This window comes from Nomascus leucogenys, chromosome 2, assembly GCF_006542625.1.
Source record: "Nomascus leucogenys isolate Asia chromosome 2, Asia_NLE_v1, whole genome shotgun sequence".
Taxonomy (NCBI): domain Eukaryota; kingdom Metazoa; phylum Chordata; class Mammalia; order Primates; family Hylobatidae; genus Nomascus; species Nomascus leucogenys.
The window spans coordinates 47,747,542-47,774,304 of NC_044382.1; the positions used below are offsets into that span (position 1 = coordinate 47,747,542).

General features: G+C 46.3%; 1 protein-coding gene across 7 annotated transcripts; it reads right to left on the reverse strand.

Annotated features, from left to right (window-relative positions):
* Window positions 1-1,212: 1,212 nt before the first annotated feature.
* Window positions 1,213-26,763, reverse strand: ZNF821 (zinc finger protein 821). Of its 7 annotated transcripts, none has more exons than XM_030829705.1 (8): window positions 26,690-26,763; window positions 25,338-25,400; window positions 21,812-21,928; window positions 9,493-9,618; window positions 6,462-6,607; window positions 5,697-5,801; window positions 3,321-3,487; window positions 1,213-2,203 (listed from the first exon to the last, which is right to left on the reverse strand). In XM_030829705.1, exons 3-8 carry the CDS (start codon window positions 21,849-21,851, stop codon window positions 1,549-1,551), a joined length of 1,239 nt encoding a protein of 412 aa, XP_030685565.1. In that variant the 5' UTR covers window positions 21,852-21,928; window positions 25,338-25,400; window positions 26,690-26,763; the 3' UTR covers window positions 1,213-1,548. The 7 variants fall into 7 exon arrangements, with proteins under 7 accessions (XP_030685565.1, XP_003263011.1, XP_030685560.1 ...); XM_003262963.2 differs by lacking the exon at window positions 26,690-26,763 and adding an exon at window positions 26,029-26,329; XM_030829700.1 differs by lacking the exon at window positions 26,690-26,763 and adding an exon at window positions 25,552-25,881.

Genomic DNA, 26,763 nt, shown 5'->3' on the forward strand with positions numbered 1-26,763 from the left:
CCAGGCAGGGTGCAGTAGCTCACACCTGTAATCCCAGCACTTTGGGAGGCCAAGGCAGGGGATCAACTGAGGTCAGGAGTTCAAGACTAGCCTGGCCAACACGGCGAAACCGTGTCTCTACTAAAAATACAAAAAGTAGCTGGGTGTGGTGGCATGTGTCTGTAATCCCAGCTACTCGGGAGGCTGAGGCAGGAGAATCACTTGAACTCGGGAGGCAGGGGTTGCAGTGAGCCAAGATCACGTCATTACACTCCAGCCTGGGCAACAGAGCAAGACTCCGTCTCAAAAAAAAACCCAAAAAAAAACCTAGTTTGGTGGGGGTCAGTTGACACTGTTAAACAGCCTTAGACCTATGGAGGTCAGAGAGGAATCCAAGTTTCCCTGTTAAGATATTGGAAGAAGTCCACATTCCTGGCATAGTTATTTTTCTGGCTACAATTTAACTAGGGCACTTCCTTCTGGACCTCAAGATCTATAATTATCTAAACTGAACACAACCTTTGGTGCAGGCTAGGAAAGTTCTGTGCCTGTTCTGTACCATCACAGAAACTTTTTAGAAATGACCTCAGCTCTTGTCTCCTCCATGGTTTGGCAGTCATACAACCTGCCAGAGTAATCATTTTGCCCTAGCCTTAACCACTATTGACCTGAGCTCTCTTACCACCTTAATTCTGGATTTTCTTCAGTGAGCTTATTTTCCTACCTTGCCTCTGGTGAACAAATAAAATGCAAACATGAGTTTCTTGGTGCTGTGGACCTTAATATTGGAGCTATTTCTATGAGCCTATTGCTAGATGCAGCAGACTACTGTCTAGAATTGTAAATGTTCAACAATATTGCTGGGAAAAGTTGCACACCTAGTTGAAGGTATTGCATAGTCTTTAGAAAACACCAGTTATGAGGAAAGACTTCTTCTTCTGAGTTTGGAAAAGGAAAGCTAGGTTTAAATAGCCCTTGGGACCACAGGTATCTTCATTACGGTTGTGGGAATAATCATCACAGTCAACATCGGTTCTTTCTTTGGTGTCATGCTAATTCCTCGGCAACTTGTAAAGGCCCAAATAAGGACCTCTGCTTGGACAGCCTAAGCTGAGGAGCACCCTCCCTAAGAAAAGGGCAAGCCACCAGAAGCCACTGTCTGAAAATTTCCACCCAGGTTTCTCCTAGATCACTTCATTTGCTAGAATGACATTGAAAGAAAAGCAAGAAAGGGGCAGTAAAGATAAAATTAATTTATTTGACCTCACAACTTCATGGGCCACACAGGGGCCCCACAGTCCTAGAAGCACGGCCTGTGGCAGTGGGCTGGGGAGGCCAGTTCTCTGGACTGCCTGCTCCCTTGTCCAGAGCTGCCTTGAGCCAGGTCCCTCCTGACCCCATCATCCTGCTCCCATATGCAAGGGCTGCTCAGGTCCACCTGCAACAAACCCAGGCCTGCCTCTGGCAGCAAGGACGGCCTCGTGGGTGGCAGCAGCACTGGTCCTCGTGGCTGTGGGTGTGGGTAGGTGGGTGGGTAGGTGGGGAGGAGGGCAGGCAGGATGGTGTGGTTCAGTGCAGAGAGCCGCTGTTCTGCTCTTCAAAGGCCATCTTGCCCAGAAGCTGACTGTCCAACTCCACCCCACTTACAGGCAGCTGGAAGAAGTTCATTTCAGCTGCTAAGGCTGCCATGGCAGAAGGGTCCTGGCCAAACTGAGCTCGCAACATCATGTCCATTTTCTCCAGCCTCCTCTTGAGCCGCTTGGCCTCTCGCTCTCGGATGAGCCGGGCCTGCCGCTTTTCCGGGGTTTCGTTGGCCCGCTTCAGCCTCATGGCCTCCCGATCCCGCTGTAGCCGGCGTGCCCGCTGCTCGTCTGTCTCCTGCATGCGCTGCAAGCGCTTGGCTTCACGGTCCCTCATGCGCCTCACCTCCCGCTCCTCGGGGGTCTCATTGTCCCGCCGGCTCTTCTTGGCCGTGCGCTCTCGTTCCAGCCGCTGCAGCCGTACTTCCAAAGGCTCATTCTGTCGACGTAGGGCCCACTTGCGTACACTGGGAGTCTGGGCTTCCAGCAGTTTACGGTAGGCAGCACAGTTGTTGCACACAAGCAGAATTCCAGCAGGGTACACTGGAGGACTAAAGGCAATGTCCTTCCCCTCAGCACTGGAGGGGCCCTCATTGTGGACTGTGGGTAGGGATTCCATATTGAGTACTTCAGGAAGTTTCTCACTGGAAAACAAACATTTTGGATGGTTAGTGTTTCCTTCTAGCAAGAGTCGGGACTCCAGCCCTGCCTTGTTCTTTTCCTGTGAGGCCAGTAGCTCCACTCTCAGCACAAGGGGTCAGTCTGAATGCTTGGTGGACCTCTTCTACTGCTCCATCCCTTCTCTTCGTGCGGGAGTTGTCTACAAACTCTGTTTTTTTTTTTTTTTTTTTTTTTTGAGACAGAGTCTCGCTCTGTCGCCCAGGCTGGAGTGCAATGGCGCAATCTCGGCTCATTGCAACCTCCGCCTCCTAGGTTCAAGCCATTCTCCTGCCTCAGCCTCCTAAGTAGCTGGGATTACAGGCGCACGCCACCATGCCCAGCTAATTTTTGTATTTTTAGTAGAGATGGGGTTTCACCACATTGGTCAGGCTGGTCTCAAACTCCTGACCTTGTGATCCACCCGCCTCGGCCTCCCAAAGTGCTGGGATTACAGGCGTGAGCCACTGCGCCCGGCTGGGTGTCTACCAACTCTAAAAGCCCATCTGGAGTTAATGACTGAGCCACCTGCCACAGCAATGCACCAGAAATCAGACAAACCCTTGGCGTTTTCACTCAAGCCAGAATAATGGTTTTGATAAGAGCTTTGCAGGGGCAGTCCTGCTGCGGGAATGGAGGCTCCTGGAGGTGGAGACCTCCTTCAGGCAAGGTGAGGGCCACCAACTCACCTCCTTCCCTCGCACTGCCTGCATGCAAAGGCAGACTCTGCACTGTACACTAGGCAAACGGGACAAGGACACAACGTTCCAGTCTTCCTAGAATACGGTGGAGACTGCATCCTCATGCCAGGGTCCTCTCTACCCTATAACTTCTTTCTCCATGCTTTATCATGAGTGTTCTTGGAATTGCCTACATCTCTTTCTAGTTGAACATATTCTGATGGGAAAATAAATGGGAATTCATTTTCCTTTGGGGCTATGTGAATGAATAGCCATATTTCCTAGCCTTCTTACTTGTACTTCCAAGGAGCATGCATCAGCTGCCTTTGCATTACGTATCTCTAGCCTTCGCTTTGACTTCAGAAAGCAGAACTCACACCCAGTAATTTGCTCCCAGCACAACAGGGATAAGTGCCCAGCTGACCTGTTAAAAGTGGCATGGCTGGTGAACCGGGCTCCACACACAGCACAGTTAGATCGCTGGTCCTCCGAGTGGATTAAGAGGTGGCGACCCAATGACCCTGGGGAGCTAAGGGCCCGGCCACAGACAGGACACATGTAGCTCTTGGCGCTCACCACTGCTGCAGTGTGCTGTAAAACAGAGCCTTGATCTGTCAGTCTTGCGCTACCTCCAGGACAATCTGCACCCACTTAGAAATGACTTTTGGGAAATGTCCCCTTTCTTTAGTCTCAGAATAAGGAACTTGCAAGTATTCTGTTTAGCCCCTAGAAAAGTCAGTCTCTTACATTAGAGGCCCTGGCCATTTAGACCACTGCTTAGATTTCATTAGCTTGAGCTCTGCCTACATTCTGGGACATGTGGTTGACTTAAGGAACAGTGGGGGCCAGGCACAGTGGCTCATGCCTGTAATCCCAATACTTTGGGAGGCCGAGGCAGGTGGATCATGAGGTCAGGAGTTCAAGACCAGCCTGGCCAATATGGTGAAACCCCATCTCTACTAAAAATACAAAAATTAGCCCGGTGTGAGGGCAGGCGCCTGTAGTCCCAGCTACTCGGGAGGCTGAGGCAAAAGAATCGCTTGAACCTGAGAGGTGGAGTTCACAGTGAGCCAAGATTACACCACTGCACTCCAGCCTGGGTGACAGAGCGAAATTCTGTCTCAAAAAAAAACAGCAACAGTGGGGCGCCAGAGGCCTCTTCAGAGCCTAAGAGGAATTCATGTCTCGGTTAATTTCTCTCTGTTTCCCTGGCTCACACTATGCAGGTACAAATACGTGTTAAGGGAACAATAAAGGCCAAATCTAGAAGCTGGCCTGGAATACTGGTATGCAACAGGTATTTATATCTTGCTTTCTCAATCTTTTCAAGATAGTCTTCTGAAGAAATACATGTCCTCATGAACCAACTATATTTATGGTCCAGCCCAGGCTGCCATGTGTGCTGATGCCTTGTCAACACCGACCAGGAGGTACAGGTGCCCTGTGATTGGATCATGGTAAAAAGAACACAAAAGTCTGGTATTCGGTTCACACACACAAAAGTCTGGTATTCGGTTCACACTAATTTTTAACACACCATTTGTGTTAACTAATTTTTTTTTTTTTTAAGACACGTCTCGTTTTGTCACCCAGGCTGGAGTGCAGTGGCATAATCTCAGCTCACTGCAGCCTCCGCCTCCCAGGTTCAAGCCATTCTCCTGCCTCAGCTTCCCGAGTAGCTGGGATTATAGGCGCACGTCACCACACCTGGCTAATTTTTTTGTATTTTATGAGAGACAGGGTTTCACCATGTTGGCCAGGCTGGTCTCGAACTCCTGACCTCAAGTGATCCGCCCACCTTGGCCTCCCAGAGTGCTGGGATTACAGGCATGAGCCACAGCGCCTGGCCCATGTTAACTAATTTTCTTTTCTTTAACACAAAGCCCTCATTATTAGTATACATTAGTTTCTATTTCACTATTTAAAATATGCATTAAATAATTTAGAAAAAAAATCACTTAATTTTCACAGTGTGTCTGCCCAGAAACCCAGAACACGTTTATCTAATATATCTCATTTATTTTCTAAAATGTTGGAAGCTTGGAGCAGAATCTTTTTTTTTTTTTTTTTAATACAGTCTCACTCTGTCACCCTAGCTGAAGCATGATCACTGCAGCCTCAAGCTCCTAGGCTCAAGCTATCCTCCCACCTCAGTCTTCCAAGTAACTGGTACTACAGGTGCATGCCACCACGCCCAACTAATTTTTAAAAAAATTTTTGTAGAGCTGGGGTCTTGCTATGTTGCCTAGGCTGGTCTTGAACTCCTGAGATTAAGCAATCCTCCCCACTTCAGCCTCTCAAAGTGCTGGAATTCTGGGTGTGAGCCACCACGCCTGGCTTTGGGCTGAATTTTTTTTTCTTTTTTTTTTTTTTTTTTTGAGACAGAGTCTAACTCTGTCACCCAGGCTGGAGTGTAATTGCGTGATCTTGGCTCACTGTGACCTCCACCTACTGGGTTCAAGCGATTCTCCTGCCACAGCATCCCGAGTAGCTGGGACTACAGGCGCGTGCCACCAGACCTGGCTAATTTTTGTAGTTTTGGTAGAGACAGGGTTTCGCCATGTTGGCCAGGATGGTCTCGAACTCCTGACTTCAAGTGATCCACCCGCCTCGGCTTCCCAAAGTGCTGGGATTACAGGCGTGAGCCACTGCGACCAGCCTCCCTAAGACGAATCTTAACAGAAGCGACAACCCAAGTCTCCTTCAGGAGCCAGAGAGAGACAAAGGCCAAACCAAGATCTGGGCTACAGACAAGCTGCCCACACTTGTGTTCCAGAGCACACAGCTCCCCGATCCATACCTGGTACACGTGAGCGATCAACTGCTCCCGGCTCCCGCAGTCTAGCTGGCAGAGGGGACACTGGCAGAGTTCAAGCAAGGGGTCAGAATTCAAATTCCCTGTGACCTGTGATTCAACAAACAGGCAACTCATTAGGACTCTTTACTCATCTCTTCCCTGCCCCAGCTTTTTAAACATGGTATCCTGTTAAAAGGAATGCAGACTGATGGCACATGTTATTCTTAGCTTCCCTTTGTGGGCTGAAGGAAAAAGTAATAGTTGAAAGGGAATTATGGCTTGCAGCCATGAGGATACAGGATTGCCTCAGAGAGAGCCAATCGATTTTTTTCCCTGAAGATAAACTCCGCAGACAGGGGTAGCGTTTTTCCTGTCATGTTCCTTTCAGGAATCCTCAGGAAACAAGTTAGTGAGAAGGTGGCACTCCAGGTGACACCTTGACTTAGATTTGCAAGCACATTCAAGAGTCCACCTTGGGAAATCAGCTTTCTACTTCACCAAAGTGGCTCTCCTGTCTGGAAAGACGTGAGGAGCTGTAGGAAAGAGAGCTGTGCATGGGCACAGTGATTCATGGATGGAAAAGGAATTTTGAGTGTGGCAAGAATTGAGAGTCTGAGGTATGGGTTCTGGTGCCATGAAGGAAGAGGCCTCCTGTGCAGGCCCAGGAGACCATCAGAGGCAAGACTGTGCCACCGGGGTGAGCAGCATCAGGGCAGGCAGAAGGATAGGGCATTGCTGGACCTGGACCCAGGGGCCATTGTCACTTGCCTCGTGCTCTACCACTTCGTTCCCACCAACAGGCTGTTCTGTATTTTCTAACTCTTTCTCCACTTTGACCACCCCTCCATCTTCCTCTGATGTGTGGGAAGAGACTTCATCTTGTGTGGTCTCCTCTTCATCACCCTCACTGTCACCTGGAACACACAAACTGGTCACTTGTTCTGATTTTTGCATGAATACATCCTGAGCTTCTCTCCACCCTAGAGTTGGCAGTTATAATAGAAAACATGTTCAGATCTTCCATAATATAGTTTATATAGTTTTGTTGGGTACATATTATGTCAAGTGGAAACCAGCTATAGCTGTCATTTGTTATGCCATACACACGTAAAGGGAAGATGTGAGGCAAAACTGCATTGGAAATGGTTATCGTGCCCTCTACATGATTATAAAAATAATCTTTCTGACTCATGGTTTTCAAATATCTCACACTTCAAATCACACCTCCCCAAGCACCTTACACTGAGCTCATTCCCACTGTACACCACCTCTGACTCACCAACACTTTCCACTGATTTCGCCACGAGTCCCCTGCACAACTTCTCCACGGTGTCACTATACTATTCTACTCTGAACCCCACTAATCTCTTCTTTCCCAGCAAACCCCAAGGCACACTTACAGAAACATCAAGTTTTTCTTCCCTCTTACCAGCAGAGGAAGCAGTAGTAAATTAGTTTGAAATGATGTCACTTTATGGGGAAAGGGCTGCTCATTACAGTGGAAAAATTAGCACAGCAACCAACCTCAGGCACTTTGCAGTGGTATCCGACGCACTCGGTTCTTACTCTACTATTGTAACACGGCATTCTAAACTAAGTAAGTCCATTGTTTCTGTTGATTATCTGGATTATCTGATGGGTAACTGAATGCATTAAGTGGAAGGAACGGGCCATTCTTTAGGATGAAATGTAATTTCTTGTGACTAACAAAGGAATTGAGTTTGTTTTAGTTTTAGGGGTAGGATGCGGCTATGGGGAAGTCTGCCTGTGGCTGGGGAAACTGCAAGGTTTATGTGAGCTGATTTTTCTTCTCTATTACTTATAAAATAGAAAATGAAAATGGATCAGAAAAACAAATAACAAATGTAGTTCTTTCTGAAAGGGAAAAATAAAGTGCTAGTACCTTGAAGATCACAAGAGGTAGCCAAGCCTAGGGAAGCTGTCACACTCGGGCCCTATCTTAACCCCACCTGGATCCTGGACTTCTGGGCCTGATGTGAGCAAGAGAGAAATACAGGGCAGAGTCTCACCAGGCTGTCCGCAAGAGACTCAGATTTCCTAGCTAACAGTGTGCCTGTCTTCTCTACTACCCCTTGCATAATATCTAAATCTACCAGTATGTGAGCAACATATTTCCCTTCTTCCTGGGCAAAACTAGTTACATTCCCTTTCTTCATGAGAAGGTCTAACCAAATCATCTGCTAGTACTTACATGTGTCCTTATTAGATACTCCAGGCAATTGGTGGACTGGATTTGGGGCCTGGAAAGAGCTATGGTTTGTGTGTCTTATTCCCTAGCCCAAAGCTCCTTTCATTTGAATCCAACTCAATAATGAAGGATTGGCACAGATTACATCACACCATGTTTTCTCACCAGCTTATTTGAAATACTTGTAAACTTAATATAAAGTGATATATCAAATATATGTTTGTAATTTTGCAATAATCCAAATATATCTCGCTACTAGAAAAATTTTTTTAAAATGTGTACTGTTACGGGGATAGTACATCCTTCAGAATGGAAACCTATTAGACTTTTGCAGATATTGTAATTCCCACCTGCTACTCAAGAAAGTGGTGGCTTCCATAGGTTTTCCAGACATGTTTGGGTTCATTTTTCTGTGCCTGAGCAATTAATTTCTAAATTATTTTATGTTGTTGATGTTGCTTAATTATTAGCTTGGGTGGAAACAAGTTCCTAGAAGGTTGCAGAGTCCTCTCTCCGTTTTCACCCAGCCCAGCCTCAAATGTGGTGAAAAATTGGAAAAGTCATTCTGAATTCGTACTAATAATAACCAATATCAAATGGATGAGGTGGGGAAAGTGCTGAAATCTTCCTAGGAAAACACATCTCAAGACGTGTTTGTTCAGACAGGTCACAGGACAGACAGACAATCCATGAGGCTCAACTGGTAACAGCTACTGTCTTAACCACAGGGATCTTCTTAGGGAATTGGTATGGGAAGACCTTGACGTTAGCATTTTATACACTGCATAACCTCATTACTAAGCAAATCTTCTTGTTTAACATTAACACTGGGCCTTCAAGCAAGGTTTCATTAATGCCACCCTTATGTTTTATTGATTACAAATACACAGATCCTAGGAGACAGGGATTTTTTTTCTTTTCATTTGACCTAACCCAGGGACTGCTTGAGCACTATTTATTCCTATATCCTTGCCTATCACAACCAACACACCTATCTGTATGTGGCACTGTGCCAAGTACTGTAGTCCATAAGTTAAAAATATATATATCGGCCAGGCGCAGTGGCTCACGCCTCTAATCCCAGCACTTTGGGAGGCCGAGGCGAGTGGATCGCCTGAGGTCGGGAGTTCGAGACCAGCCTGACCAACATGGAGAAACCCCGTCTCTTACTAAAAATACAAAATTAGCTGGGCGTGGGGGTGCATGCCTGTAATCCCAGCTACTCAGGAGGCTGAGGCATGAGAATTGCCTGAACCTGGGAGGTGGAGGTTGCAGTGAGCTGAGATCACGCCATTGCACTCCAGCCTTGGCAACAAGAGCGAAACTCTGCCTCAAAAAAAAAAAAAAAAAAAAAAAAAAAAATATATATATATATATATATATATATATAAATAAAATGCCAAACCTGTCCTCTTTTTCTGGATAAACATATGCCCACACACCTTAGACCACCTTTGGGGACACTGAGGATCCACATATCTCCTTTTTCATGTCTTTCTCCCAACCCCCATGCACAATCCCCAGAGCACACACACTCTGATAATTCTTCTCCCATTGCCCTGAGTCATTACCAGAAGGTGCAGAACTCACTGCTACTGGAGTCCTGATCTCTTAGTTGTTGGATAGCTTGTCGCTGACTGCCAAGGTCTCCAGGAAAATCAGTTTTCATCATCGCCTGGCGGGCTTGCTCTTCTAGCCCAGCAAATACTTGATCCCCTGGTGGTCACAAGGAAAAATAGTCAGGCCACCAGCTGGGCAGCATATCCCCAGGCAAGCTGGTTGGAAGGTCAGACCATTCAAAGGCAGGAGACAGGCAGGTACCCTGTGGTGGAGTCATTCATCTCCAAGTCAGCTTGCTGCCTCCAACAGCTTCTGGGTGCAGCTGCTCTTCCTGGGCAGTAAGCCAGATGCTCTAGAAAGCATCACTTGCTCCTCTTAAATCCTCCTAGTCTTGACTCCTTTCAAAAGGTGATCAACTGCTACTTCACAAATGTAACTGCAGACTCTCAAATCCATTTACAACCTTCCATTAGGATTGGGAAGATAGAGGCAAGAAGGGGCAAAGTGATGGGATGAAGACAGGGCAACAAATCTGGGCCAAGTCTCTGTACTTTAATGTACTAGCATTATGGTCTTGACTCAGTGTCTTATCTCTGACTATAAACAAGTGCTTCAAATCATCCTTCTAAATAACAATGTCTCTAACCCCATCTTTCATCCACTCTTCTTCCAAAACGTACTCTGGAAGTTCTTCCTTGACATTCTTTCTAACGTTTATCATAATTAGCCATGAGAAAATTAACAACTGGTTGAATCGTGGACTAGAAGAAGGATATGAACTCACTTCTGCAGAAGAACAAACTTCCTGAAACACACTGCTAATTTACAACAAATAATATTCATGTAGTCTTCTTGGTCCAGTTTTTTTTTTGAAACAGAGTCTCACTCTGTCACCCAGGCTGGAGTACAGTGCCGGCACCCGCCTCCATGCCCAGCTAATTTTTTTGTATTTTTTAGTAGAGACAGGGTTTCACCGTGTTAGCCAGGATGGTCTCAATCTCCTGACCTCATGATCCGCCTGCCTCGGCCTCCCAAAGTGCTGGGATTACAGGTGTGAGCCACCGTGCCCAGCCGGTCCAGTTTTTTTTAAAATGTAGTATCCCGAAGCCCCGGACCTATCCTTGATTTTGCATTTACTTCTCGTGAACTCTGCTTGGGATCCATGAGGCTACTGAAGAGTTAGTATAAGTGCCCTTTTATTTCCAGGAGACCAGGCATAAGGAGAAAAGAGAGTTGGGTTTCTTGAGGTTTCTATTATCTCAGTCAGAGTAGAAACTACAGTCCCCATTCACCAGCCAGCAAGAGGGAATAATAAAAAGCCCTAGTGAAATGTCTGACAATAGCCAGGCCCTTTCTTGCTGAAGACAGAAAGGAAAGTACACAGGCTCAGGTTCTGAGATAGGATACAATGACGTGGGAGGAACTAAATGGTGAGCTGACCTGTACTCCTAGACCTTGGGCAGTGAAAGACTTGATGTGGAATAGGCTTCATGTGATTCCCCTTAGTCATTCGTTCAGCAAACATTCATTGGGCATCTATTATATGCCAGCTACCAAACACTAATAATAGTTTGACACTTGCAAGCTCCAGGCTCTATGGTAAGTGTTTTGTAGTTATCACCTTACCTTAATTCTCTGCAAAACTCTGTGTGGTAGGTATTACTATCTATATTTACTTAGGAGAAAACTAAGGTTAACGGTGGAACCAAGTATTCAAACTCAGATGTAACTCTAATGTCCTTTTTCTTTTTTTTCTTTTTGAGACAGGGTCTCATTCTCTCCCCCAGGCTAGAGTGCAGTGGTGTGATCATGGCTTACTCCAGTCTCAACCTCGCAGTCCCAAGCAATCCTCCCTCCTCAGCTTCCAGATTAGCTGGGACTACAGGTGTGCACCATCATGCCTGGCAATATTTTTATTTTTTGTACAGACAGGGTCTCACTTTGTTGTCCAGGCTGATCTGCAACTCCTGCTCTCAAGGGATCCCCCTACCTCGACCTCCTAAAGTGTTGGAATTACAGGTGTGAGTCACTGCGACCAGCCTTATGTCTATATTCCTTAACCGCCTTCTAATAGAGATGTAATTAGAAGGTTAGAAGCTTCCTCAGATGGTTTTGCTGAAAACAAACTGTTATCTCTGTGTGAGAATGGCTCTGATCCTAGTGTTAGTGTTTCCTTCACACCATGAGAAACGGATACATACAACTCAAATAGCAAAATTATGTTATCAGGGCCAGTATATGATCAAAGGAAAAATGATGGTTCTGATACCACATCATGAGTTATCATGCTTGGATTACAGTAACTAACATTATGGCTATTATGACTCATACTGTCATTGGGAATGGAGGTGGTTCATGTTAAAGTGTACTCTTAGCTACATATCCCTCAAGGAAAGGAAAAATAAGCTGTTTTAAGCCCGTCTTTACAATATCCAAGATGACACATTGGATATAAATTACTGGGTAGAGAAAGCAAAAAAAAAAAATGAATTCGATGGGGGAATACTTCCTTGTCCTTTGCAGAAGTGAAATACTTAATTTCTCCGTGTTGGTTACACTGCAACAAGACCAGGGCCAATTGGTACTTTTTTTTTTTTTAAATATGAGATAGAGTCTCAGGCTGGAGTGCAGTGGCGTGATCTTGGCTCACTGCAGCCTCTGCCTCCTGTGTTCAAGAGATTCTCCTGCCTTAGCCTCCTGAGTAGCAGGGATTACAAGTGCCCACCACAAGTGCCTGGCTAATTTTTGTATTTTTAGTAGAGATGGGGTTTCACCATGTTGGCCAGGCTGGTCTTGAACTCCTGACCTCAAGTGATCCTCCCGCCTCGGCCTCCCAAAGTGCTGGGATTACAAGCATGAGCCACTGTGCCTGGCCAAGGGCCAACTGGAATAGTTACTGAATTCTTTGGGGTAGGTGCATGTTTTCAGACCTAGGAGCTATGGGCAGACATAGCACTAAGGAACAAGTTATGTACTAGCACATAATTATCAAGGGGAAGACCTTTCTCATCAGTGACACTTCTGGTCTCCAAAGAAACTTAGACAGAAACCAGCTAGATTTAGAACATACTAAGAATAAACATTCTATCCTCTTTCTTGGATTCACCACTGGATTAGTAAAAAGACGTCTAAAAGGATATGTACCTTTCAAGATGAGTCAGTAATTCAGTTTCGTCTCCAACTTGAGCTCAAAAGTTATTTTTTTCTATTGATGTTGTCTAAATATTGGGGCTTTCATGGAACAGAGAGGAGTCTGTTCAATACAACTTGCCTATCTAGGACTCTTAGGCAATCTCTCCTGGTGTAACCGAGAGAAGTTAATTCTGTCATTCCTTTTTGGCAATTTGGAAAGAAAAGCTTGTGTTCTTATATTTTAGTCTATTCCTGACTTGGGAAAAAGAATAAAGGTGAACTTTATTCCTCAGGACTATTCCTATTTTAAACATCACCATAAAGCAAAATACGTAAAAACCACAAAAAAGAAGCAATTTTAGCAGACCTCATAAGAAAAGACATGTGAATTATCTTCCAGTAGTTACTATTTACCTAATCTCCAAATAAAATTGTCCAGAATTATCCCTTCATAAGAAGGCAGTGAGACTTGCTAAAAGCATGTCATGTTAACTGCCGTATAATGTCTAATGTGATCTATGGAGATACTAGTGATTAAGAAGTGTTACAGAACTGCCTATTTTTATAATGTTAGAACTATTATTCCCTTCTGTCTTGAGACCTTCGGAGTAGGTTTAAAAAAATCCTCTGGTCCCTAGATATTAATGTAGGGCAGCCATCTTATTTAATATGTGTATTTATTTGTCTATTAATAGCTAAGAGTCAACTACACTCTCACAATAAAAACCAAGGTGTTCTCTCTCCCTTTTTTTTTTTTTTTTGATACAAAATCAAGAAAATACTGTTTGTCTGCAATTTGGTTAAGGTTTTTTTTTTATTTTTTTTTGAAACAGAGTTTTTCGCTCTGTCACCCAGGCTGGAGTGCAATGGCGCAATCTCGGCTCACTGCAACCTCTGCCTCCTGAGTTCAAGCGATTCTCCTGCCTCAGCTTCCCAAGTAGTTGGGATTACAGGCAAGCACCAACATGCCCGGCTAATTTTGTATTTTTAGTAGAGACGGGGTTTCTCCATGTTGGTCAGGCTGGTCTCGAACTCCCAACCTCAGGTGATCCACCCACCTTGGCCTCCCAAAGTGGTGGGATTACAGAAGTGAGCCACTGCGCCCGGCCTGGTTAAGGTTTTTCAGACCAGATAAGAACAAGGCCATGTAAGCAAGTTTGGAGAACAGATGAGAGGAATGAGATGAAAGTTATTAGAAAGGTAAAGATTTTACAGTTCTCTCTTGGGTCCTTGGTGCAGTTAAAAAATGTAATTTCAAGCTGACTACAATTAAGTAAAGCAGTTGGAACATTCTTTAAGAGAGCAGATAGGCCGGGCGCGGTGGCTCACGCCTGTAATCCCAGTACTTTGGGAGGCCAAGGTGGGTAGATCACGAGGTCAGGAGATCCAGACCATCCCGGCTAACACGGTGAAACCCCGTCTCCACTAAAAATACAAAAAAATTAGCTGGCGTGGTGTTGGGCGCCTGTAGTCCCAGCTACTCGGGAGGCTGAGATAGGAGAATGGAGTGAGCTCGGGAGGCGGAGCTTGCAGTGAGCTGAGATTGCGCCACTGCACTCCAGCCTGGGCGACAGAGCGAGACTCTGTCTCAAAAAAAAAAAAGAGAGCAGCTATCCAATTCAGGAAAAATGAGCTAGTATTTGGAGTGAGGAGCTTAGGATTCCATTTCTAGCTGACAGTCTTTGTAATCCATGGTCCTATCGCAGGTAGGGAACATAGCCATTTACTTCACGAGGACGCTAACAGAATGAATAAAAACAAAGCAAGTTGTGCTTTTTATAAGAGAAAGGACTTCAAAGGCTTTTATTCCTCCTTCTCTTTGTAAAGCTTTTAGTTGAAGTTGAAAGTTTTAAGTCACTCATGTGTTTTACAATCTGAAAGCAAAAGTCTCTCAAGTAAAAGAGGTTTTCATTTGCTTAGCGGTTTGGTTAGTTCAAACACACTAAATGAAAGTGTACAACAGACTGTATTTTCAACCTTTCTACAAGTAGTTGACAGAAATGTGTACTCAGGGTCGGGTGAAGTGGCTCATGCCTGCAATTCCAGCACTTTGGGAGGCTGAGGCGGGCAGATCACTTGAGATCAGGAGTTTGAGACCACCCTCGCCAACATGGCATAACCCTGTCTCTACTAAAAATACAAAAATTAGCCGGGCATGGTGACGAACACAAGTAATCCCTGCTACTTGGGAGGCTGAGGCAGGAGAATTGCTTGAACCTGGGAGGCAGAGGTTGCAGTGAGCTGAGATCACGCCACTGCACTTGCCTGGGCGACTGAGCAGGATGCCGTCTCAAAAAAAAAAAACTGTACTCAGAAGGGGTAAAATGGGGAAGGAGGTAGGGAGAAGGTCTAACACAGATTTCAGCCCATCAGCAGTTTTTCCATAACTAATAACAATTTTGGGCTTTTATTCCAAAAGCTCTGTAACGAGTCTATTAATGAAGTGAAGTGGGCAAAATACAAGTCTATCCAGATATTTCTGAGGAAAGGATCATGCCAGTGATTTAGACATAAAAACAGTCCTGATAAAAACCCAGCGAGTGCCAAAGCAGCTGCCCACTGGCTTCTAATGTGGATCCATCAAATGTTGCTGGGTTACAGCAGTGAGATTCTTTTTTTTAAATATATATATATTTTTTGAGATAGGGTTTTGCTCTGTCACCCAGGCTGGAGTGCAGTGGTGCAATCATAGCTCGTTGCAGCCTTGGACTCCCAGGCTCAAACAATCCTCCCACCTCAGCCTCCTAAAGTATTGGGATTACAGGCATGAGCTCTGTGCCTGGCTACTTTTTAAATTTTTTGTAGAAATCAGGTCCCACTATGTTGCCCAGGCTGGTCTCGAACTCCTGGCCTCAAGCACTTCTCCTGTCTCAGACTCCCAAAGTGCTGAGATTACAGGTGTGAGCAACCATGCCCGGCTGGAATTCTTCTTTTTTTTTTTTTTTTGAGATGGAGTTTTGCTCTTGTTGCCCAGGCTGGAGTGCAATGGCGCGACCTGGGCTCACTGCAACCTCCACCTCCCAGGTCAGAGCGATTCTCCTGCCTCAGCCCCCCGAGTAGCTGGGATTACAGGCACCCACCACCATGCCCAGCCAATTTTTGTATTTTTTTAGTAGAGACAGGGTTTCACCATGTTGGCCAGGCTGGTCTTGAACTCCTGACCTCAGGTGATCCACCCGCCTCCACCTCCCAAAGTGCTGGGATTACAGGCATGAGCCACTAAGCCCAACCTGGGAATTCTTAATACATCCCTTTAGGTGGCCTATTAGTTTCATGCCACACAATCTTCGTCTTCCCAGAAGGCAGATCTAATGAAGCTCAGTCATTACTCTGCTCAAGTGTCAATTAACTTTTATATTTAAGCAAAGCTTAATGCAGACTTTCCTGCCCCCCAGACCTTGAGTCCATTTCATTTACTTTATTTTGTGTATTTATTTTTTTGAGACCAAGTCTCGCCCTGTCGTCCAGGCTGGAGTCCAGTGGCGTGATCTCGGCTCACTGCAATCTTTGCCTTCTGGGTTCAAGCAATCCTCCTGCCTCAGCCCCCCAAGTAGCTAGGATTACAGGCGTGTGTCACCATGCCCAGCTATTTTTTTGGATTTTAGTGGAGACAGGGTTTTGCCTTGTTGGCCAGGCTGGTCTTGAATTCCTGACCTCAAGTGATCTGCCTGCCTTGGCCTCCAAAAGTGCTGAGATGACAGGTATGAGCCACCACGCTAGGCCCCATTTCATTTACTTTTAATAGACAAGCAGCATTAAATTAAATATATTTACTTGGTTCTATTTCACTGCAAGGTGATAGGAGACTCACATGGTCAGAAAATGAAATTACCTATTTCTACTTGCCACTATTGTCATGCGCAATGAAAAGATGATCTTTTGAAAAGGGTAGGGTCAGCTTCAGTTCCCAAATAACAAATAAATAGAAGGTCCTCTGAAACTAGCAAATCTCAGGGTCTTTTCTTCTTTAGTCAAGCTTAGTGTATCACCTGAGAAGCCTTCATGGCTCCCTGACCAAATGCATCACTGAAAACAGCCCCTCCCTGGGGGTCTGCTCTTTAGTTGTAGCTAAACATCTGTGCTCACAGCCCCGCAGTAAAGGCCCTTGTAATGGCCACCTCCGAAGAGCCTGCAAACTCCCACCTACTCCACCTCAAAACAGTGTTCTTTCGCTTGACTCTAACTTCATTTCTGCAACTGTGGATATGTGATATTCTCCCCACCTCCATGGCCTGTTTTTCCATCTGTTTTTCTTTTTTTCCTTTTTTTTGAGGTGGAGTCTCACTCCGTCGCCCAGGCTGGAGTACAGTGGTGTGATCTTGGCTCACTGCAACTTCCGCTTCCCAGGCTCAAGTGATTCTCCTGCGTCAGTCTCCTGAGTAGCTGGGATTATAGGCATGCGCCACCATGCCCAGCTAATTTTTTTCTTTTTTTTTTTTTTTTGAGACGGAGTCTTGCTCTGTCACCCAGGCTGGAGCGCAGTGGTGCGATCTCGGCTCACTGCAAGCTCCGCCTCCCAGGTTCACACCATTCTCCTGCCTCAGCCTCCCGAGTAGCTAGGACTACAGGCACCTGCCACCATGCCCGGCTAATTTTTTTGTTTGTTTGTTTTGTATTTTTAGTAAAGACGGGGTTACACCGTGTTAGCCAGGATGGTCTCGATCCCCTGACCTCCTGATCCGCTGGCCTCGGCCTCCTGAAGTGCTGGGATTACGGGTGTGAGCCACCGCGCCCGGCGCCAATTTTTATATTTTTAGTAGAGACAGGGTTTCACCATGTTGTCCAGGGTGGTCTCAAACTCCTGACCTCAGGTGATCCACCCACCTTGGCCTCCCAAAGTGCTGGGATTACAAGCGTGAGCTATCACGCCTGGCCTCCATCTATTTTTCAACTCCGTTACTAGCTCATCTTGGCTTTGACTATGGTGCAGGGAGATGGAGCTTATGGATATATGCTACGTGGGCATAGACATTGGCCACACAAGCCTGAAGTGGCTCCCCTGGCCTTACTACAATCACACCATCACCCCACCAGCTACTTTCCTCAAATCTAACCAGGCTCTTGGGCAGATGGCTTTTGTAGATGAACATCCAACTTCTATACTTGCCTTGTTTGTGAACCTATCAATTCTACTAAGAGTACCTTTCCAGATGCCTTCTTGGGGTCACACTTGTGTCTTTTTATTTATTTATTTATTTTTTTGAGACGGGGTCTTGCTCTGTTGCCCAGGCTAGAGTGCAGTGGCACTATCTTGGCTCACTGCAACCTATGCCTCCCAAGTTCAAGTGGTTCTCCTGCCTCAGCCTCCTGAGTAGCTGGGATTACAGGCGCCCGCCACTGCACTCAGCTAATTTTTGTATTTTTAGTAGAGATGGGGTTTCAATATCTTGGCCAGGCTGGTCTCAAACTCCTGACCTCATGATCCACCTGCCTCGGCCTCCCAAAGTGCTGAGATTACAGGCGTGCACCACCTGTGCCCGGCCACTTGTGTCTTTTATCAACCAGAGAGGAGAAACAATCCTAAACCCCTGTGATGGATGGCCTATGCTAAAATACTTCATTTTTTTCTTTCTCTTTTTGTTTTTGGAGACAGGATCTCACTCCGACACCCAGGCTGGAGTGCAGTGGCATGATCTCAGCTCTCTCAGCTCACTGCAGCCTCGACCTTTTGGGTTCAAGCAATCCTCCCACCTCTGTCTCCCAAGTAGCTGGCACTACAGGTGTGTGCCACCTTGCCCAGCTAATTTTTGTATTTTTGGTACAGATAGAGTTTTGCCTTGCTGCCCAGGCTGCACTCGAACTCCTGGCCTCAAGTTATCCTGCACTGGCCTCCCAAAGTGTTGGGATTACAGGCATGAGCCACCGAGCTCGGCTAAAGATACTTCATTTTATCTTCCTTGACAATCCTCACATGCAAGCCCACTGCATTTTGCTGTTTTAGCAGCAATTTCTAAATCTTCCCTAAACCACTCATCTGTGTATTAAGTAGCCTTTGCACATCCCCATTCCAGAATATACTCCTAGAAGCATCCAACTGGTTCCATTTTACACTTTTCCAGGACTTAAATAGAAGAAAGAATTGTATATGGAGGTTTGCTATTGTAATCTCATTAATGTATAAAATGTCAAAACCCTCTTAATTCCTGTTTATACTATTTTGTCTTCTACCTTGAAGTAACCCAGTAAGATTCAGATAAAGTGCATAGTGCCTGGGATATAGTTTTTTGGTTTTTGTCTGTTTGTTTGAGATGGGGTCTCACTCTGTCACCCAGACTGGAGTGCAGTGGCATAATCTTGGCTCACTGCAGCCTCAACCTCCCAGGATCCAGCCATCCTCCCACCTCAGCCTCTTGAGTAGCTGGGACTATAGATGTATGCCCCCAGCCCTAGTTTTTTTGTATTTTTTTGTAAAAACAGGGTTTTGCCATGTTGCTCAGGCTGGTCTCAAACTCTTGGGCTCATGCAATCCTCCTGCCTTGGCCTCCCAAAGTGTTGGGATTACAGTGGTGAGCCACCACGCCCAGCCTATATAGTATGTTTTTAAGAAATTTTAGTTATCTTGTCAACTACTTGACTAATCTGTCCTCTCCAATGTAGGGTTTTAGCCAGCTGCAGTGGCTCATGCCTATAATCCCAGCACTTTGGGAGGCTGAGGTGGGTAGGTCACTTGAGCTCAGGAGTTCAAGACCAGCCTGGGCAACATGGTGAAACCCCGTCTCTACAAAACATACAAATATTTAGCCGGGCGTGGTGGCATGCTCCTGTAGTCCCAGCTACTCGGGAGGCTGAGGTGGGAGGATTGCTTGAGCCCAGGAGGTCGAGGTTGCAGTGAGCTGAGATCATGCCACTGCACTCCAGCCTGGGCAACAGAGCAACACCCCATCTCAAAAAAAAAAATTATATATATCATATAAAAAATAGCCAGGCACGGTGGCTCACACTTGTAATCCCAGCACTTTGGGAGGCTGAGGCGGGCGGATCACGAGGTCAGGAGATCGAGACCACGATGAAACCCCGTCTCTACTAAAAATACAAAAAAAAATTAGCCGGGCGTGGTGGCGGGCGCCTGTAGTCCCAGCTACTCGGAGAGGCTGAGGCAGGAGAATGGCGTGAACTCGGGAGGTGGAGCTTGCAGTGAGCCGAGATTGCGCCACTGCACTCCAGCCTGGGCGACAGAGCGAGACCCCGTCTCAAAAAAATAAATAAAATAAAATAAATAAATAAATAATAAAAATATATTATGTATATACTATATTACATATGTGCTATATTATATGTAGTATAGTATATATATTATGTATATATATTTTATATATATACACATACACATATATATAGGTTTTTTGTTTTTTACAAACTTTTCATGTTATACCTCTCAATTCTCTTCAAATGTTGCTGCACTTTACTCAATCAGTCCATAATAATAGGGAACTATTTGTCTTTTTTTTTTTTTTTGATGGAGTCTCACTATGTTTGCCCAGGCTGGAGTCAGTGACACGATCTCAGCTCACTGCAACCTCCACCTCCCAGGTTCAAGTGATTCTCCTGCCTCAGCCTCCCGAGTAGAGTAGCTGGGATTATAGGCGCTTGCCACCACACCTGGTTAATTTTTTTTGTATTTTTAGTGGAGATGGGTTTTTTGCCATGTTGGCCAGACTGGTCTCGAACTCCTTACCCCAGGTGATATGGCCCACCTCGGCCTCCCAAAGTGCTGGGATTACAGGCGCGAGCCACTGTGCCCAGCCACTATTTCTCTTTTTAACAATCATTTGGGTGGGAATGATTATCTTCCCAGATAATAGGAAAATGGCTAATTATCTCAAATCTGAGTAGATATTAATGTCAATTTAAGAAGGCACTTTTTGAACACCTTCTATGAGCAGTGCTAGAAGTAGAGAGAATATATAAGGAAATACATATGGCACATAGTCTCTGCCTTCTAGAAGTTTACTATGCAATTACTGAAATAAAATATGCAACAGGTGCGGTGGCTCATGCCTGTAATCCCAGCACTTTGGGAGCCCGAGGTGGCCAGATCACCTGAGGTCAGGAGTTCAAGGCCAGCCTGGCCAACATGGTGAAACCCTGTCTCCACTAAAAATACAAAAAAATTAGCTGGGCATGGTGGCGAGCACCTTAATCCCAGCCACTCGGCAGGCTGCGGCAGGAGAATCACTTGAACCCGGGAGGAGGATGTTGCAGAGATCACACTGCTACACTCCAGCCTGGGTGACAGGGCGAGACTGTCACAAAAAAAAAAAAAAAAAAAGCAAAGAAAAACATGCATGTGACACTGCTGAAAACAACACAAGGTAATAGTGTATACCTGGCCTTCTGGTTTCTAGCCTCTCCCTCTTGTGATCCATCCCACAAATTGCTTCATAGTACCAAAACGCTGTATTCTAAATGTCACTCCCCTCTCCCTGCTTAAAAACCTTCAGTAGTTCCCTACGGACTATAGAATGAACTTTGAACTTGGCCTGGCATTCAGCCTTCCACAGTGTAGAGTTAAGCATCTCTAACCTCACATCTTCTAACTTTTGAACAAATGAAACCTCTGCTTCATATAAAGTCTCCTTGTCCTCTGAACACGTGGATTCCCACTTCTGTCTTTGCTCACTTCACTTTCCCTACCTGATGTTCCCTCTCCCTGCCTCTTTTTTTTTCAAATCCATTTTCTACCCTCTAAGGCCCAGCTCAGGCGCATGGTCTAGAGGCTTTTCCATTAAGCATTCCCCTTGCTACTTCAGTCCACTGAGCTCTCTTAACTTCCTTCCTCCGAACTTCTCTAGTACATACAATCTGCAGCATCTGTTTGGCACTTAGCATATACTATCATTCATACTTATATATCTGAGGTTACAATACGGTCTTATAGATCTTATATTGTTTTACAGCCCTGACGTCTAGCACAAGGATCTGCACAGAGTAGGTATTCTATAACTGTTTGTTAAGGTTATATTAAATATATATCAAGTGTACATACCCCTAAGATACGTTTCCAACACCTCCCCCAGCAACCAAACACACTTTAAATCCATCATTTCCAAAATATTTACTCCCTTTTCTTTTTTTCTCTTCTGCTCAACAAACTGTGTTTTACATTTAAACTTTTCTTCTTCACAAATTAGTGTGAGCCTCTCCCCTAAATTCAGGTTACTCTTCCATTCCACCCCTCACCATTCCCAGGTTCCAGAAGACAAAGCCCGATACTCACAGTGAACTTTATTTGGATTTGTCTGTTTCCGACGGGACATGTTTCCCTGATGCAAGAGCTCTGGTCTTTCCCAGTTTCACGACTGGATATGTTACTACCTCCTTGCAAGATGCTAACCTGCAATAAAAAAGGTTATTGTTAGCACATGCCATTTTCCCCAGCAGTTATACAAAATTTAAAGATGTCTTTAAAAAACAGCTCCTGAGCATATAAAACTCACCAGTTATAAATAGTTGAACTAATGAAAGAAAGAAAGAAAGAAATGAATAAATCTCTAGCCTAACATCAAGGTCCAGAAAGTTTAAGAGGGGACTCCCTCAGAGGATTTAGAGAATTATACTCTAAATCCATCTTTGAAATCCAGAATACTGTTAAGTGATCACAATCAAGGTCACAGGATAAAAGAGGAAGTAAAACTCAGGCAACCAGGGTTAGAAGTACTGTGGGCTCAAGGGGATAACCCCCATGAATTGCAAAAGGAAGCAAAAGGAAGCCAAAGAGGGAGGCAGCTCACACGTCACATGCCCACTGGAAGTCAAGCCCTGCAGTCTACACCAGCGGATTTTTCATGATGTTATCTTGCCTAGAGGTAGCAAAGGCATCACATCCCTGCGAGACAGAAAATGTCTCAACAGGCATCTGTAAATAAGAACAGCATGGGAAATAAAGCCTTTATCTGGTGATACAGGTGCAATGCTTTGCTGCACTGTGAATGACATGGCACTAAGCAAATCAAACTTCTTATGTTGAAGATGGGCTGTCACCAGAAGAGACATATGCCATCCACATTGATGAGTACTAATTCAACACCCCAGTGTGGAATACCACCTGGCCCTCCTCACACATTCCAGAGAGGTGGTCAAAGTTAGTAACTTTAGAGGCTCTTCTCAATCTAGCCTCTGGGTAGCAAAGAGACCAGTGGGAGGAACAAAGAGAAAAGTTCCCCAAATGAAAAATGCTACCAAGACATGCATCTGCTCCCCACCCCATATAGGAGGGGATATATACGTAAGCCTGAAGGTTCCTGATTAACCACAGAAAGAGTTAGCATTGTTAGAATCTGAGATTTATATAGCTTGTCATTTTCTTAGAAAATAGAGTGAATAGCCGGTGCTCAGCCTTAATCCAGCATTGGAGCCGAGGGGGGATCAGAGGAGATCAGACCATCCTGCTAACACAGTGAACCCCTCTATAAAAAAAAAAAATTAGCCGGTGTTGGCGCCTGTAGTACTGGAGTGAGAGAGAATGGCGTGACGGGAGGGGAGCTTGAGTGAGCGAGATCGCCACTGCATCAGCTGGGTGACAGAGCAAGACTCGTCTCAAAAAAAAAAAAAAAAAAAGAAAGATAGAGTGAATAAAGACAGAGAATAAAAAGGGATTGTCTTTCCTACCAAAGACAGGAATATGGCTCTGATCACACTCTAAGTTTTCTTTCAGTTCCTGCCTTCTTGAATTATACTCACATTGAATAAGCAAATATAAAATCATAGTTTATTGCCTTAAGAGGAGTTATGGGAGACTACTGCTAGCTATACTTTGTACTCCAGTTAATGAAGACTCACCTCCTGTTATGCCAACTAACTCCTCTATGTAGCTAGAAGGACCTCAAACCTATAATCAGATCCTGCCTCCCCTTACCAAAAGAAGAAAGAAACCGCAAATGGCAAAGACAGGCCTCCACAGGAAGTGGCAAAGGAAGCAGCTTTCAGGCAGTCTTCTAGCATATCTGCATATCAAACACAGTTCTTTTTCAGACCTTTAATTAAAAACAAAACAAAAGAAAACTCTAAATGTATACAATAAAAATCAATTTTAACTATTTAGATGGCAATATACTGAGTGCTGATAGTGTATGTTCTCTAAGTTTTGTTTGTGTATGTCATTTTTTTCTAATCAAGTAGTTGTTTTATTCACGGAAGCAGTGAATGAATATTACACTTTGGATTTCCTATATGTGTGTGGAATCACCAAGTGGAAAGGTAATGAAATGAAGGCTCTATTAATATTTTTAAAAATATGGCCAGGCATCGTGGCTCATGCCTGTAATCCCAACACTTTGGGAGGCCAAGGCAGGCAGATCACTTGAGGCCAGGAGTTTGAGACCAGCCTGGCCAATTTGGTGAAACCTCTACTAAAAATACAAAAATTAGCTGGGCATGGTGGTGCACACCTGTAAGTCCCAGCTACTCCGGAAGCTGAGGCATGAGAATCGCTTGAACCTGGGGAGGGGAGGTTGCAGTGAGCTGGGATGGAGGCACTACACTCCAGCTTGGGCGACAGAGTGAGACTCCATCTCAAAAAAAGATAAATAACCGCCAGGGGCGGTGGCTCTCGCCTGTAATCCCAGCACTTTGGGAGGCGGAGGCGGGTGGATCACCTGAGGTCGGGAGTTTGAGAACAGCCTGGCCAACATGGTGAAACCCCGTCTCTACTAAAAATACAAAAACTAGCTGGGTGTGGTGACGCATGTCTGTAATCTCAGCTATTCAGGAAGTTGAGGCAGGAGAATTGCTTGAACCCGGGAGGCGGAGGTTGTAGTGAGCCAAGAACGAGCCACTGCACTCCAGCCTGGGCGACAGAACTAGACTCCGTCTCAAAAAAAAAAAAAAGATAAATAGAAATTTTAAAAAATAAAATATACTCCTCTAATGTGATAATCTATTTTGGCTAAATATATATATACTTTATTATAGAAGAAAAAACAGAATATGACTAATTTTTATATTTTCTCCCTTCAAGATCAGAAATTGAAACTGTAAGATAAAGGTAATAAAGTCCCTTCTGAAGGAAGGCCAAAATTTGAACCAGGCAACATTTCAATATTAAAGCTCCAAGTCAAAAGACAGAGATGAGTATCTGCGTATTTAAATCAGCAGTGCCCGCTGCATCTTATAATCCTCCTAGTGGCCAAATGGGGAACTGACCAGATGGTACCCAATGGGACTTCACACCTGAGTGATCAAGAGAAAAATAAGCAATTACAGTCCCCTCCCACACAACGAAACGAAAATAATAACAAAAACACCCACAAAAACAGGCCTGTGGGGTCATGGGCTGTTGAAAATCAATAAGTAAATAAATAAATGGCGCTGAAAGGACACTCTTGACCACAAAGCAAGATCTCAGAGGCCAGATGACTGTTTTACAGGCAGTTAAAGCTAATAAAACCCAGAGACATACAGCCCTAAAGGTCACTCATTTTGTTTTACTTTTAACACTGCCTCAATTTCCAAACCAAAATCTGAAACCAAACCAAAAATGTAAATAGATAGCTGCCTGAACATGGGCTGGGAAGATAGGTAAACGGTGAGATTCAGGTCTAAAGGGATTCCATTTTAAAAGGAAAGCAGTTCTGTCCGTCTTCAGAGCAAGGTTAAGAGTCCTTGGGAAGGTGCAACGTCTCCCCTGAACACTGTCTCTGCTCTCCCACAGGTATTAGGTTGCAGCGTCTAGGGCACACCACAGACTTTAGCAAGAAAAAAAACGGGTGAAATCTCAGCTTGATGAAAAGAGAGTGCGTTCCCACCTCCAGCTCTGGTGCAGTTCCCACGGAGCAAAGCAAACTCGACTGAATCCAAGTGATCTGTATCTGCCAAAAAAGAGAGGACAAGAAAGCTGGTCACTTAGCCGCCTGGCTGTTCACCTGACCCGTGGGGTTGGGTCTGGGGCGTGTGTCTAATCAGCCGAGATGGTCCCTCTGCTTCTTCAAGCACGAGCCCAGGTAAATTCCCAGCAATTACCAGACGAGAGCCTGACAAGAGCCGGAGGTCTTCCGAGGCGGCTCAGACAAACCCTTAGACAACACAATCTCCGAAATCTAAATTTAGAAGCTTTTCTGCGAGACCCAGACGCGGGGACTGATACCCCCCGGTCTGCACGCCCACGCCCATCCTCCCCTCCCCCAGCTCCACCCCAGGCTGTCAGACGCCGGGGCCGTCCCCGCCGGGGCCCCAGGAGGCGGGGTGCCCGCGGCCCGCGCAAAAGCCCCCGGGCCCCGCACCCCGCGCCTTGCGCCCGAGAGGCAGCAGGAGGAGCGGCCGGGGAGGAATCGGGGTTGGAAGCGGGGAGGGTGAGCCCGGGCTGCCCCCCCAGGCCAGAGATGGCCCCCGGCCCTCTCCCCAGCGGAGACAAAAGGACCGACAGCCGGCGGCCGCGAGGGGGCGAGGAGCCCGCATCCCCAGCCCGGACCTGGAGGGAGGGCTCGGGGGTCTTTTTACCCGGCGCCTCGGCGCTGCGCTGCGCTCTGGGTCCCTGGGCCCCGCCTCCGGACAGACGGACCGCCGGACAATGGACGCCGGACCGCAGCCCAAGCCAGCCGGGCCGGGGCGCTCCGGGACTGGGCCCCGGCGAGCGGAAGGGGCTCCGGGCCGAACCGGTGGCGGGGAGCCGAGGGGCGGCGCTGCAGACGGACAAAGCCAACAGCAGACAGACAGACAGAGGGGGAAAAAGATGGCGACGCGGGCGGCGGGAGCGCGCGGCTCGCGCACCCGCAGCTAGTGAGGCGCGTGCACGAGCCTCCCTCTCCCCCTCCCCCGCGCCCGCCAGGTCCCCCTCCCCGCGGCCCGGCGCGCGCCCGGCGCTGTGGGCGGGGCCTGAGGAGAGGGGCTCCGGAGAGGAGGGGCTCCGGGGAGCGCCCAATCCCGGGCGCCCGAGAGGGGCTTGCCCACATTCCAGGGCTCCGGGATCCCCCGCCTCGCCCACTCCCAGGTCTTTCTCTGGCTGTCTCAGCCGCTCAGTTCCCCCAGACCTTCCTGGACGTGTAAACGCCACCCTACCCAGCCCCGATCCTGGTTTCCTACCCCACCATTGAGTTCAGCCACAAAACCCACATCCCCCAACCACAGCTCCGCCGCAGGCACCCCCTCTCCTTAGCCCTACCTTAGCCCGGATCCCCACCACCATCACAAACTCTCTTCGCCTCATTCCCCCACGCTTCGCGGTGGCTTCGGCTA